This window comes from Hemicordylus capensis, chromosome 4 (genome assembly GCF_027244095.1).
Source record: "Hemicordylus capensis ecotype Gifberg chromosome 4, rHemCap1.1.pri, whole genome shotgun sequence".
NCBI lineage: Eukaryota > Metazoa > Chordata > Lepidosauria > Squamata > Cordylidae > Hemicordylus > Hemicordylus capensis.
The window spans coordinates 192,817,457-192,833,258 of NC_069660.1; the positions used below are offsets into that span (position 1 = coordinate 192,817,457).

Below are 15,802 nucleotides of genomic sequence, written 5' to 3' on the forward strand. Positions count from 1 at the left end.
AATATGCATTACCAGAAACATTTCAACATGAAACTAAACATATTCCCATCCCACATATTTCTTTTCCCATTCCCTCTTCTGTCTCTAAAGCAGAAGTCATGCTCAGCTGCCCAGCACAGGTCACAGCCACGCTCAGCCTATTGGCACAGTTCAGGCCGGTAGCATGGTGAGGTGATCACACCACCTGGGATAGACTAAATAGTATCTGAGGGACCACAGAGGGCTCTTACCCTTGAACCTTGGCCTGAAGTCCAGGGGTAAGAGTGCCTCTGCTTGAAGTTGTGGGGAAAGCATGAGGAGCTAGGATTAGCTGAATGTCTTGTGAGGGGAAGAGCTTTCAGGGCCTTTCGCTATGTCCCTTTGCCAGCATTTCTCACAGCAATTGGCTCTCCTTCCCTCCTACCTTGGATACAGAATGGACTTTGCAGGTCATTCTTTTGAGGGCTGAGTTGGACTTTTTTGCTTCTTGACCAATTGAGCAGATTGGAAAGTTTTTCATCTATTCCGCTCTGTTTCCCTCATAGGCAGTTAATTTTGGTCACAGTGGGCAGGATAGTGTTGGCAAGGTGGAGAAGTAGGTTTTATTGTTTGCTGAGTATCATTGGGCTGATTTGAGCAATGGGAGGAAAGTTCTCAATTGGTCTCCAGAGGCTTGGAGGTGTGAGGGCTATGACTGGACTCCTTCCAACATTTGGATATTTCCATGTGAACCATTGTGAATGCTGACGAGGATTGACAATTTGCTTATTAAATTACATAAGACCTTTGTAATATTAGTCTGCTATGAAGTAATAGTAGCAAGACTACTCTTTTATGTGGGAAAATTAATCTGGTTGATGCTATGTTTCGATTTAAGTATAAAATATTGTACTTCAATCATACTGTATTTATTATTGTATTAATTCATAGGTTTGGTTTAGAGCAGTTGGTGCAGCCACAGGTGGGAGTTCCACTATCTGATAAGACTGAACTCACCCACTCTTTAAACTCAAGGTTTATAGAAGCATATAAACATCTTTTCTCGCCGTGACTCTAGTCTTTTGCTTTCTCTATAATTCCCCATGCTTTCCAAAGGGAGAGTTTTTTCTGGGTTTTCTGGAAAAGTAATGATTTTTTTCCAGGGTTTGGGTGTTGTTTTTTGTAGACTAGGAAAGGTCTGGAACCTCTCTGCAAAACCAGCATGTTTCTATCTTTTGTGGTTTGGAGTGGGAGGTTCATGTCAGTGAGGCCCAAGAAGCTTTTTACACACACACACACACTCACACACGCACACAAGATCAGATTGGGGAGGTCAGAAATGGTCCAACCTTGGTCAAACTGATGCGGGGTTGGAGAGAGTCCGATCCTGACCTTGCACAGCCTATTTTGGATTGGACTTCTCTGATCCCATTTAGGCAAAATCAGAGCTCTTCAGAGCTCCATGTGGTATCTGAAGTCCATTTCCCGTGCACACACGCGCGCACACACACACACACACACACACACCACAATCATGGCTTGAGCAAGGGGGTATATACACACACACACACACGCATGCACCCCATAGCAAGCCCTATTATTTCTCATCACTCGTATTGCTATTGCACATGAGCTAGTGAATATCATTGTTCTTTAATGCTTCTCATAGTTTCTTTTTCATATGGTATGTGATCTAGAGTCATCAACCAAAGACATGGGCTACGGTGACTCCTTCGCCAATCTGGGCAATCGTCTTCCCTCTCCTTCCTTTCATTTTTTTTTTAACTGACTCACAGTAACTACTTGGAAATTGTTACAGACACCCTAGTCCTCTCCTCTTTTCCTATATTTATTAAACCTTTCTCTGCTTCAAATTTAGACATAGGCTTACTGCTGCAGCTGCCAAGAGGAAGAGATAATGCTGGTCAAGGATATTGTGAACTGTGGTGTTGCTGAGAGATTTTCAATGACCTTGCTAATTGTTATTGTTACTTATGTTGTAGAAAGCCAGATCAGTGGAACCCCAAGGACCTGGTTAGTTACATCTGTGTATTAGAGCCAAAACCTAGGACAGACATAGGATAAACTCTGTATCATTTGTATTTCTTATATTTCTTTATATTAATCTGGGTGCCTGACACTCCTTATGCTGTATAGGAAAATAACCCAGCTATGATCCTATTCCCTCTCCCCTCCCTTTAAGGGCCAAAGGAGGCTTGTAGGCCAAAAGGCCAGGAAGAAAATAAATAACGTTCGACAGCTCATCATCAATTGAGGCTGAAGACAGGAATGGAGGGGAGAATTGCACCAACTTACCAGAGACTTCCTGTACCAAGCAATAAGGTGCAGGGAATAAGGACTATAATGGGGAGCCCGCAGGACCAGAGGGTGAGAAAAGATCAACTTATTCTGAGACCAGATGGCATCAGAGATGGCATAATTGCACCCCATGATGGAAGAGGAGAGATCTCAAACCAATCAAAATATCAGAAGGTTATAAGGGCAAGTTCATTCCAGAAGATCAGGGGGTAGATCCTGGAAGGCACACCTTCTCCCCTCTCCAACGCTGTAGTATCCCTTGCTCCCCAGCTTCATCATCAAACCCCAGCATCTTTACTGATGGAAGAAACCATTCATTGGTTTCCCTGCTCCTTTGGAAATGGACTTTCGCCTCTACCCATTTCTCCTCCCCCTCTCCCTATCCTTTCTTACTAAGAATTGCTCAACATTTAAGTAAAATGGTTAGCCTCTGCCTGCCAGGACCCAACTGTTGTTGTAACTACTTGAACCTATTTCTTGAAGACAAGCTATAAAAGAATCCCTCAAGAGAGGTGAGAACTACTTTGGTTCATAACAAAATCCATTATATTCAGGAGACTTGTCTGCTACAGCAAAAAAACAATTTTTATTTTAGGAAATTAAAATATTGGATAGTTGTTGCATCTAACAAAAAATCTGAAACACTTTTAACAATGGGCCAAGTGTTACAAAGCTGGCACAGTATTATTTAACAGAAAGGCATCAGTGACTCTCACAAAAACATAATTATTTCTGTTCAAAGAACAGAACGTCTACAAATATATGTGGGCTGGAATCCAAAGAATGGGCATACTAGAAAAGCAGTATATAAATATTTGTAGTAGTAGAAATTGTGCAGCTGTTTCCATCATAGCCATTGCCACTGCTGAAGAGACAAGCCATTGTTGCACTCTAAAATATGGCTCTTTTAAGCACCAACTTGACTTTTCAGTGAAGAGGGATGTTTGCAAAGCAAAACAGCCAGCAATTGGGATTCTGATCATTAACTAGCCATAAGATAAAATATTTTTTTAAAACTAGGAGGTGAAATTAATTCTGAATCTACTGAATAAAAACAAGCAATACAATTGAATTCATTACTTTCAGAGTATTGAAACAGGCCAGTGCTAACAATCTGACCCACCAGCTAACGTAGCACATAATTTGTGGCTGGGTATAACTTCTCCCTGTCTGCAAAACTATTCCAAATCAGCTGAAGCCATTACTGTTACTTATGTGACATCAGCTTCATGGCTAAAATACCAACAGTCACAGTACTTTCCACTGAAGTGTCTTCTCTGATTAAGCACTCCAGAGTTCTGTAAAACATCCCATGGAATGATTGCCATGGGCCATGTTAATTTTTTATGTTAATATTATTTCCTTGTGCCAATCTGTGCCCCAGATAGTTTTCTCCTCTGTTTCAACCAAGGGTGGCAGATATTATTTGGCTTCTATAACATTTTATGTGATAGAGGTAAAAGGTTTTCAAGTTCAGCAGTAAGGGGACAGGGGAGAAGTGTTGGCTTTTTAACTGCACAGAAATATAGCCAACAATGAAACCGCTTTATATTCATGAGTATAAACCTCTGAGATAAGTTCTGTGGAAGTGTTAAGAATGAACTCTGTGACATCTCTGTTCAACAAAAATATTGAGTATTTGACATGAGTGTTGCTAGAACGCTTTCCCCTTTGGAAATGTCTGAGTCTATTAAGCCACTACCTCTATTACAAAGCAATATTCAGGGCCTGGCTTGAGCAATAGCAGGAGCAGTCAAAATCACTGTTGGAGTGAAAGCTTTACAAAATCAGGTATTTGCCAAGATGCAAACCTCTGCCTAAATTCTCAGGAGGGGTCAGGAGTTATACAGAATAGGCTGAAAACCTGGTAATCAGAAGAAAGAGGAATACATGTTTTTATTTGGAGGCAGAGGTGTTATGCCATTATAAAAACACAGAAATCTTTTACCCCACCTGATGCCTTAAAACAACATATGGTTAACTAGCACACAGGAAGCTGCCATATACCAAGTCAGACCATTTGTCCATCTAGCTCAGTATTGTCTGCACAGACTGGCAGTGGCTTCTCCAAGGTTGCAGGCAGGAATCTCTCGCAGCCCAATCTTGGAGATGCCAGGGAGGGAACTTGGAACCTTCTGTATGCAAGCATGGAGCTGCTCTTACCAGAGTGGCTCCATCTCCTAAGGGCATGTAAAAACATCTTACAGTGCTCACACATGTGGTCTCCCATTCATATGCAACCAGAGCAGACCCTCCTTAGCAAAGGGGACAAGTCATATTTGCTACCACAAGACCAGCTCTCCTCTCAGCAGCTCCTACGGCGGGGAAGCGCCTCCATCACTCAACTGGCTGCTGGCGGGGGCTCAGCTCCATGGAAGCCAGGTGAGTGGCGGAGGCGCTTCCCCACTGTAGGGACTGCTGGATGGCATGTTGTGGCTCTGAATAGCATTCAGGTGCCACCGCAGTGGAGGTGAGTACCAAATTACTTTACTCTTAAAGCTGCCTCCCGCCACCCCCAAGGAGGTGCGTTCATGGGCCACCACTGGATGGCGAATATGATAGCACCAACTCATGCAGTTAATTATTTTGAACTATATGGCTTGCGGGTGGGGAACTCAACATGGCAAATGTTTTGAGATTTCCATCCCAGGCGCAGTTAGCGAAAAGACAGGGTCAAATAAATAATGTACATTCTGCATGCAGCAGGTATTGGGGTAAACCCTGGGGCAATCTATCATGCAATCTATCATGCAATCTATCCCCTCCATCTGGGCACCAGATGAACTTTAAGTGGGGCTTATTTGTGTATGGCAATGTGTTTCATATTCCTGTAAAGCATTCCCACATGGCAGCAGGAGAGGAGGAGGCGTGAAGAACAGTTAAGCCCAAGCTCATTCTTGAACCACGTAGAACAGTCACAGTAGGGCTTTATGTACACAAGCTTTCCATCATGTTGGCATCCTAAGTGAAAAGCTGATATCTCACATGAACAAAATGCACTGGATCACCACATCACTAGATGAGTAGGTTTTTGAGTGCTAGCAAGGCGGTTTTAATTATCCTATTTTCACCATAGAGCAAGTCTTCTGCTTTTTGCTTTGGCATTCCAACTCATTTTTTTCCAAATGATGCTGTCTATTGCCCTGGTGACCTGGAGCTCATCTATGCACATCTCAGCTGACAGCCTTGGCTCACATGGCGAGTTCAAACAGATTATGAGCCTATTCACATGACATGAGCTGCCTGAGTTACACCCGGCAGCTTGTGTTGTCTGCAGCACTGGGAGCCCTCTGGTCCTGGCTGCTCCAGACCTGCGGAGCCCGGTTCCTCTACTGAGCTCTTCACCGAGATCGAATGAACCACCAGTTCATTCTACCTCGGTAGGCAATCATGTGAACAATTGCCCCAGGTGGCAGGGCTCCCGACTAGCCTGCCACAATTTTATTCAGTGGCGGGGGGGGAGGAGCAACCACATGTAGCAGAACAGCTGCAATAATGAGAGCAGCCGCTCTGCTGCTCATGCGCTGGGCTCCCAGAGGAGTCCCTCTCCCGCTGGCTACATGCATCCATCCTGCATGCATGTAGGTGCACAAGTCACAACATTTTGCAGAATGCCCTGCTCATCTGTGGGGAGGCAGGTAGGCGGTGGGGAGGCACCCGCCCTCCCCACCGCCAGGGTAAGCGGTCATGAGAATGACCTTTATATATATTGAGGCGGAGGGCTACAATGCTTAGACCAGCAGAATCAACAAAAACCCATTCCAAAAACCCATAATAAATGAACCCTCTCCTCTCAGTACCTTGCCCCCTTGGATACAAGACCTTTAGCACATTCGTTTCATTGATAAAATAAGCACAATCACAGCAGTTTATATATTTGTGATACAACTTACTCTTGGGAAATCTTGGTGGATTGTCATTGACATCGGTGAGAGTGATGTTCACAGTCGTAGTGCCAGCCAATCCTCCCAGCTGCCCTCCCATGTCCTTGGCTTGAATGAGAACTTGATACTGTTCTTTGACTTCTCTGTCCATGTTTGGCAAGGCTGTTCTTATTACACCTTAAAAGGAAACAAAACACCTTTCAATATATCATATACATCTACATCTGTGAGACTTCACTTACAGAACAGTATATGGTGTGGTATGTTTCCCACAGCATCAGGTTATCAGTACTGTTCAACAGTCAGCCACAGTCTACAGGAACCCCTCCCCCATCCCACTATATACTATAGCAAGCACACACACACACAGCAGACTTGTAGGAAACCTTTTTAAAATGCTGAATAAAAATATTATGTTACATAAAATGGGGCACAATTTAGGGAGGGCTCAGGAGGGTTTCCAATGTTTTAGACCGTGTGATTATTACTCAGGAGCACTTATCTCTGGCCCACTGATTGGTTCTACATACATATTGGTGACTGTGTGGGCCTAGGTCCTCAGCTCTGTCCTAGTACCTACAGCAATTTAATTGATTAGATGTAAGCCAAAGGCACACATTACTTTACTTTTCAAAAGGATTATATGACTTACTGTGTGAGTACTGGAACAAGTGTGTGATTCTGTACAGCCATAGGAATTGCTGTCAGTGATATAACTTGATGTTGAACTTGCTGTTGATTTTAATATTCCAAATAATTACAAAAATATGAACTTGAAAAAGGAGCTATGTGACTTGCATTGAAAACATAAACTACAACATATGCTTTTAATAATATATGACTGTACTTGTTTACCTTTTAATTTTCAATATATCTTTCAGCAAGCTTTTAAGCCTTACTAAGAAACCTGGCCTTCCCAATGGATTATCGGATAAGGGGAGTGAGTGGGGGAACCCTCCCTGGCCAAGGTGCTTGAAAGACATGACTGTGAGGCGGGGGCAACAGCCATTGCTGGCACAGAAAAAAAAAATGAGAGGGGGGAATGTACATGCAGTGGACCCAAGATGTTCAGCACTTAGCCAATCTGGTGAAGAATGCTCCCTGAGAATAGCAGTATGACTACATTTTTATGCACTGCATTGAAAATATAATCAAATGGTTTTAATCTGGTCAAAGTCTGTGCATGAGGAATTGGCTGTCATTCCAGGACAGAGGTATCTAATCAAGCAACACATTTTCCTGTGTTGGTGTCCAAAGGCTTGCTCTAATTTTTATTATGTAACAGAACCTGGTCTTCAGTTAAAGAAAAAAAATCAGTGAGAATAATTGTCATGTCTAAAAGAGCTCATGAGCAATATTTTCCTCCCGCTCTCAGTTCCTATTAAAGTCTTAGTAAAAATGAGAAACAGTCCTTTCAAAAGCAGGTGCTCGTGTGCTGTGCCATAGGCATCTAACCAGAACAAATAACTGTGTGCAGTTAACTCCCAAGAAAAGAGAAATCTTCAAGCTTCATTATTTACCTTCACCTTGCCAAAGAACACAGGGAATCTATATCACATGGAACTGTCTAGAGCACTTGCCACTTTTAGACCACAGTAAAATCTGATTCTTACCACGTTATGAAAAGTATAGACTCATGGGCAGTGGAGGGGGTGGGGCGGATCTTCAACAATGATAGGCACTGTTAACACACATTTTTTAAAAACTCTAATTAAATTGTGTGATTCTTGACAAGAAAAATTATTTCGTTGATAGAGCTGGACCTATAGTCCCAGCCACATCAATGTTGATCATTTATTTGGAGGAAAGGACACAGGGGATTAGATCCTTTCTCATCTCTCCACAGAGATGATTGGCATGACTGTTGTGGATTTATCTGTTGCAAATCCAACCTACACATAGTTCCAACCTGTATAGGTCAGGAATTGGCCTTTAAAGGTCAGAAACTCCAAAGCATCACAATGCAGTTGGCATATGTAGTTTTATATCCCTCTTAACTAGACATACAGAAGTCTGCTTCCACACCTGTACAGGGCAATTGTCCCTCCTGATGTATCTTTTCAAAGCAGCAGATTTCTAAGATCATGATTCTCGATTCTAGAGGACTGGAGCTGAGAGATGTAAGGAAACCATGCCCCAAGAGTTGTTGCAATATGCTGCAACCCTCCCCCACTTCTAAGAGTTCATAAAAGATGGTGGGGTCCATCTTTCTTTATGACACTTTCTGCTCAGGAAAGGTGGCACTTCAACTGTCTTTTTCAAATCATGAAGAGGGCAGTTCTCAGTGTGGATGCTGATATTATTTCCATACAGTCCTTCATGCATTTCCTCAAAAGGCAGGAGAAGAAATGGAAAACTTTAAGAATGTTCTCAGGAGCAGCCTAACCCAGGCTAGGGCAGCCCAGCCTGGCTTAGGCTGCTCAGGTGCAGCTATGGGATCGAGGCAGACCCCAGCGCTGCCCATGGCGCCTAATCTGCCTTTTACTTTTAAGGGCATGAGCATGACCTTAACTCCGGTTCCAAGGTCTTGTAACTGCTCTAGCTGCTTGCAGACCAAGCAGACACAGAGTTGAGTGCCCAGAGTGCCCATTCCATGGGGGTAGCCCCCAATACACCAGTATAAAGGCAGGAAATATATGGGTGTGCCTTTTCGGAGCAATCTTTCGCATCTCCTCACCTATTTTCTGGTTTCACTGCACTTTCTAATGTCTGTTCACTGATCTTTGGATACTTCCATCCCTCAGAGACCTTTAAAGGTAAAGAGTGCAGTCGAGTCGGTGTTGACTCCTCGTGACCACAGAGCCCTGTGGTTGTCTTTGATAGAATACAGGAGGAGTTTACCATTGCCATCTCTCACGCAGTATGAGATGACGCCTTTCAGCACCTTCCTGTATCACTGCTGCCCAATAGAGGTGTTCCCCATATTCTGGGGAAAATACCAGAGGGGTTTCGAACTATCAACCTCTGGCTTGCTAGTCAAGTCATTTCCCCGCTGCGCCATTAGGTGGCTGCAGAGACCTTTAGGGTCACATTTTTCAAGAACTGTTTATCATCACCATAAAACTAAGAATTTCCCAGTTGCATAGCTTCTCATGGAATAAATAGTCTCCTTCAACATCCTGGACCTTCTAAAGACTCCATCTTCTAAGATATAGCACAGGTGTCTGTGATATGAACTACTATTTCATTTAGTTGTTTTGGAAAAAAACTGTATGTTATCTGCAAATTGAGGCAGGATTAGCAGAAACAGGAAAACAAGGGAAAGCTTGCAAGGCTAAAAAGCCAAGCTGGAAAAAAAAACAGGGGAAAGGATGAAGCACAGGCACTGGGTCTGTGAAATGTACACTGTAAATAACATGAAGTCTGCTGTCAAGAAAAGGAAGGGTGGGGAAAGACAAAGACTAATCACAAGGGTGCCTGCTCTGAAACATCAGCCGGACCTGCCTCAGCCATCTCTTGGGAACTGACAGCTGGGCTCTGCCCCTCAGGCACCCCTGCATCGGCTGAAAGGCTGTCAGCTTCCCCTTCTTCCTCGCTATCTGAGATCGAGGGTGTGACAAGGAGAGAGGTGGAGAAAGGCAGAATACTGGTAAAAGTACCTTGGGTCCCAGAGCAGGGCCTAAAGAAACACAAGGATAGACACCTAAGCAGGTACAGCTAAGCAAGTCTAAGTGCAGTCAGATGGGAAACCCATGTAGGCCACCTTTGTGGATGGGGCTTTAGCTCAGTGGTAGAGCATCTGTGTTGCATGCAGAAGGTCCCAGGCATCTCGTTCCCTCCCTGGCATCTCCAGGCAGGGCTGGGGAAGACTCCTGCCTAAAACCTTGGAGAAACTGCTGCCAGTCAGTGTAGACCAGGTCTGCTCAACGTAGACCCTCCTACAGAAGTTGGCCTACAATTCTCATAATCCTTGGCTATTGGCCACTGTGGCTGGGAATTATGGGAGTTGTAGTTCAAAAACAGCTGGGGGGCCTACGTTGAGCAGGCCTGGTGTACACAATACTGAGCTAGATGTAGACAATACTGAGTACTGGTGTAGACAATACTGAATACTGGTGTAGACAATACTGAATACTGGTGTAGACAATACTGAGCCAGTGGTCTGACTCAGTGTAAGGCAGCTTCCTATGTACCAGAAGAAATGCAGTTTTCAAAAGAGTTGTAGTAGTCCAAGAGGTTTTAGACAAGCAGCAAGTGGCCCTGATAAATTTATGATTTTTTTTCTCCCCTTCAAAAACTAAGCCCACTGCTCCTGCTCTGAGAGTCCTTTGAACTGAATGAATTAGAATGGCTCTGGGGACACAAGAAGGAAAAACAGAGCAGGGATCCTAGGGAAATCTTTGTTGTGAGCATTCATCTCATCCAGAAATATTGCATAAGACATATACCGCTCAGATTTCAACACCTCTACATTTCCAGCAAGATCTAATTAGAGACAAATATTAAGGGTATGATTTTTATCTCCTGGAGGCATGGAGAGAGGAAACCACATCCTAATTTAGTCAGTGATTCACACTTGCGATATGATCTATTGTTAAAATAGGGTATATTTGACAGAGGACGCGACCTCTGGAGAGCCTGAGCTGACAGTGTTATGTTGTTTCCACCTCCAGTCATTGATTAGCCAGGAAGCAAGGGTCTTTAATACTCCATCTGACATTCAAGTACAGATTCACTGGGAAAAGAAACTCCATTTGCAGAAATGGGGCAGGCAGGCAGCTCTTCCTAAGTTGCATTCAATGCACACAATTGTCAGCATTTAGTGTGGAACATTTTGGTTAAGTCACTGAATTATTAAATACAAAAGCAAGAATGACATTTCAGAATATAGGAAGAGATATGTAATTAACTGCTCTCCTGTCCCATGAGCATTCCTGGCTGTTTATGCATCATTTTCTCTCGCTACCCACACATCCAGTGACCTCAGAACAACAGCCTGACATTAACAGCTTTCCCTTTCCCATCCTCCAATCCAGCCACCTGCCAAAAAGCAAACAGCTGCAGAAAAGAAGCAAGTTTCTCACTGAACACTGATATTCTTTTTTTTTAAAAAAACCAGTTATTTATTTCAAATTAAAAGTACAACCAAAGTTCCACCTATGCCAGTATGAGCAGCTTTGGATTTGGTGTAGCCCCCTTAGCTGCTGGAAATGGAGAAATAACCAACCTACTTCACAGGGTTGTTGTGAGGAAAAAATTAAGTATGTAGTACACTGCTCTGGGCTCCTTGGAGGAAGAGCGGGATATAAATGTAAAATATTAATTCTTCTTCTTCTTATTAATTATTATTAATTAAATACGTCTGTCATTCCCACTATGCCAGCATGTTATGCAGATGTTGGTGCCAATCCCCTGGTGCCGGGCCAAAAACAGGGCAGCAACGTGGATAGGTCATAAGTGGGATGAGAAGAGGCTTAACCAAATCCTGTACCCCACTCTGGCAGCAGAGGCAAGCCCACCAAGAGCTTAACATTACACTTAACAGGTTCAGACATCACAGCAGCAACAAAGTGGAATGGAACTGCTGGTTCCTGGCAAGGGCATGCACCTGGCACAAGCCATTACTCCCGTGTCGTATGAACCTGCCAATGTGGTTCAAGTGGGGAACAAGCACAAAATATCTTTCCTAGTTAGTTACTAAGGTTGTTCTCACAACAATACTGGGGTGGAGAAGGTGGGTGGGAGGGAACATAGGGTTCAACCTTCTTTCCCCCCAGACCATCGTACTCCTCATCTTCAGCACATGAGCCATGCTGCTGTAAGCATCCCGGCCTCTGAATATACTCTGGATATCCCACGTGTCCCGGCCTCCGGATATCCCACAATGCACTGCTTGATGAGTGTGGTGTAGTGGGTATGCACCAATGCAGCCACGTGATACTGAGACGGGTATCCCCCAGTGCAGCCCGAGCACACACATTATCCCAGCACCGGGATTAAGGGCATGTTCATGCCCTTAACATTGGCTAAAGGCAGGGCTTCACAATGGGGTTAGGCAGGCAGGCAGCGCTGGGATCTGTGTGGATCCCAGCTCTGCACCTAGGCTGAGCCCAGGCTGCCCTAGCCTGGGTTAGGCTGCTCATGGGAACAGCCATACTGACTGCTCAGACCCCAATCAGTGTGCATGTGAAGCTGGGACTTTCCCCCACTCCATTGTGGATCACTTTACATTTATTTACATTGAACCACATCTGCTATTTCGTCCATGGCATGAATATTGCCCATTCACCCCATCTGGAGAGATGTTTTGGGAGCATTTGTGTTTTTACCACCCTGAACAGATTTGTATCATCTGCAAATGCAACCACCTCCATATTTACCTCTCACTCTAGATCATTTATGAACAAGTTAAAGAGCACCGGTCTCAGTACAGCTCATTGGGGTACCCTACTCTTACCTCTCTACATTTTTAAAACAAAGTAAATGTATTCCTACTCTATGCTTCCTATTCTTAACTAGCTAGCAATCTATACAAGAGCCTGTCCTCTTATCCCACAACTGCTAAGTTTACTGAAGAGCCTTTGTTGAGGAAATGTATCAAAAGCTTTTTGAAAGTCCAAGTAGAACAATATCAACAATATCACACACAAAATAAATGTTGCAGTATATCCCTGGTGTGCATGTGTTACCTGATCCTGTGCTGAGCATGGTGAAAATTTTAGGTACCCCACCATTCCCCCTCAGAAGCAGAAGGAGTTGTGAATGTCCTGAGGGAGTATTCTTCAAGCTGAGAATTCTTCTGCTCTTTTTGTCCACGCCCTCCTTCCCCTGCTCCTCATTAATTCTTAATTCTGCCCATCTGATTGTCTGTTAACTGCCTCAGACATTCCTCTTCATTGAGTGATATTGGGGCACTGGGGTGGGGGGCTGCCCCCCTTTAGGCTTTTTTCCTTCAGGTCTCTGTGAAACCTACATATCTGCAGTTTACCCCAAGTCTGCTGGTTTACCCCATCTGCCCCAAGTCTCCCTCTTACCCACAGGTGCTCATAGTGGTTGGAATGTTTGACTACAACTGGGAAGAGCCAAATTCGAATCACCATTCAGCCATGAAACTCACTGGGTGACTCTGGGCCAATCACATATCTCTCAGCCTAACCTACCTCACAGGGTTGTTGTGAGGATAATCATGTGCACTGCTCTGAGCTCCTCGGAGAAAGAGCGGAATATAAATGTAAAAACAAACAAATAAATAAAAAATAAAACCTCTGAAGATTATAACATTCCCAGCTCTTTCAGAAATAGATACACATATGCACAACTACTCAGGTCTGAGAACCCCTGGATGAGACAGATTCATTGAGGGGAAATCTTGCTCTTCTCCACATCTAAAAATTGCCTCAATAGTGCTGCTTTTCCTCCTCCTCTGATCAGATAAAGACTGGCCAGGTGGGCATCTAATCAGTTTGGTTTCTGAAAGGGAAGGAGCAATCACATTCTCACTGACAAAATGTGCATTACCTGTCTTGGGATCAATGGAGAAATATGGCTGTCCCTGAAGAATACTGTAAACCACTCTGGCACTGTTTCCATATGTTGGGTCGTCAGCATCTGTTGCTTTGACCTGCAGCACATATGCCCCTAGGAGGAGAAGAAGAAAAATCCACATAAACAACAGAGTGTAATGTAGAAGAGAAGATACAGTATGGTTTTGCTTCTCTAATGTCTGTGGATTCAGCTGTTTGGATGCAAAAGTATTTGTTGGTTATATTTATATTTTGTCACTCTCTTTTGGGACTGACAAACTCAAAGCAGTTAACACAGAAAGTATAACATATCAATGGATCAAAGTTAGTCAACCGATCCTCCTTGTCTCCCTCTCATTCTTTTACACTGCTGATGGGATTTGTGGGTCAAGGCAGACATGATGCTCAATGAATGCTTTTTTGCTTGCATTTTCCCCTTTAATGGCTGTGGAGTCTCAATTATGATTGGGACCATGGTGTGTGAAAATGTGCCCCCACAAAGCTGCTATGAATCCCAGGAGCTTTGGTCGGAGTCATTAATGCTCCCCCCTGAGGCTCCTACTTCCTCCAAGGAGCTTAGAGTGGAATATAGTTTCTCCTCATATTTTATCCTCACAACAACCCTGTGAGGAACGTCAGGTGAAGAGAAAGTGACTGGCCCATGGCCACTTGGAAATCTTTGTGACTGAGCTGGGATTTTAAACCCAAATCTCCTACTCTTAATCCAACAAATAAGCAGAGAGGAAAGCTGGTCTTGTGGTAGCAAACATGACTTGTCCCCTTAGCTAAGCAGAGTCCGCCCTGGTTGCATATGAATAGGAGACTAGAAGTGTGATGAGAAGTGCAAGATATTCCCCTCAGGGGATGAAGCTGCTCTGAGAAGAGCAGAAGGTTTCAAGTTCCCTCCCTGGCTTCTCCAAGATTGGGCTGAGAGAGATTCCTGCCTGCAACCTTGGAGAAGCCACTGCCAGTCTGTGAAAACAATACTGAGCTAGACCAATGGTCTGATTCAGTATATGGCAGCTTCCTATGTTCCTAAGCAATAATTTTGCTTAATTTGTATTGTTTTGGGGTGACGCTGGTTTTGGGCAGTATATAAATATATTAAACACATAAATAATTTTTTAAAACCTCCCAGTGACACCATATTATTTACAGATGGAGGCGACTCCCACCATTCAGCACATCCTTAAAGTACTACGGGTGCAGCCATGGGCATCTGCAGGACTTTTTTCAGGGGGGTCAAAGCCAGCAATCCTACACCTCTCTTCCTGGCAGTATGCCTCACAGGGGCAGAGAAAACTCATGAGCCGCTTGAGGACAGGTCACCCTGGCAGTCCCCACCCCACTGCAAATAGGTGAACATGTCAGCTCATGCCCTGACCATGACCTCGCATCAACACCAGATGCAGAGGGCGTGAAATCAGCAATTCATTCAAAGGATAGCTAGGAAGCTTCTTTCTCTGCCATGAAAGAAGCTTCCCAGCCAGCACTGGCTGGGGAGAAACAGGAGAGGAGATGAGTGGCCTCTTACCCAATACTGGCCACACTCCCTGATGCCACACTCCCACTGGTCATTTGAACCTGTTCGGAGACCTGTAAAAGGGCCTCCGAATAGGTTCATGCACATCCCTACACCCTGAGCCTGACACAGATGCATGGGATCGTGGCCACTACCTAGAAGGCGGCCTGCTCAACCCTTCTGTCAATCCTCCTCAGACAGAACTTTGTTCAAGTCCTGACTGGCTAGGGGATTCTTTCTCTGCCTCACTGGGAGTGAGGCAAGGAACAAAGCCCCCAGTCAGCCAGTACTTGAACTGAATACCAGCTGGACACATCACATTCTCTGCTGGAATGTGCTTCTTTCGCAGGCTGGGTATGGAAGTGGACAAGGGAGTGCCTTGGCTCCCCCACCCCAATGAATTAAGTGGGAACTGGCTTAATCTGGAGGGGGCATCTGCTCCCTCTTGCCTCCCCCCCCCAGGCACCCATGGGTGCATTGTAATGGAAGATGCTCATTCTCTGCAACATAGAGCATATGTGCATTTCTGACGTTTCCTAGCTGTGCCATACTGTAGGGACTCTGGATTTATTTATTTATTTAAAGAAAGATCAGAACTCCTCTATATCAGCTTCCCTCTTCAAATCTTAAGATTTTTTTTTTTCATAAAGCTGCTA

At 44.3% G+C, this 15,802-nt stretch overlaps 1 protein-coding gene across 18 annotated transcripts in view; it reads right to left on the bottom strand.

The window, feature by feature from the left end:
• The window catches only part of CDH12 (cadherin 12), a 987,186-nt gene that overhangs the window by 85,644 nt on the left and 885,740 nt on the right, over nucleotides 1-15,802 (bottom strand). For all 18 annotated transcript variants that reach the window (XM_053248987.1, XM_053248989.1, XM_053248990.1 and 15 more), the window contains 2 exons: nucleotides 13,620-13,739; nucleotides 6,171-6,338 (listed from right to left, as the gene is read on the bottom strand). In XM_053248987.1, the coding sequence (XP_053104962.1) occupies nucleotides 6,171-6,338; nucleotides 13,620-13,739 (288 nt within the window). The remainder of the gene's footprint in view (nucleotides 1-6,170; nucleotides 6,339-13,619; nucleotides 13,740-15,802) is intronic.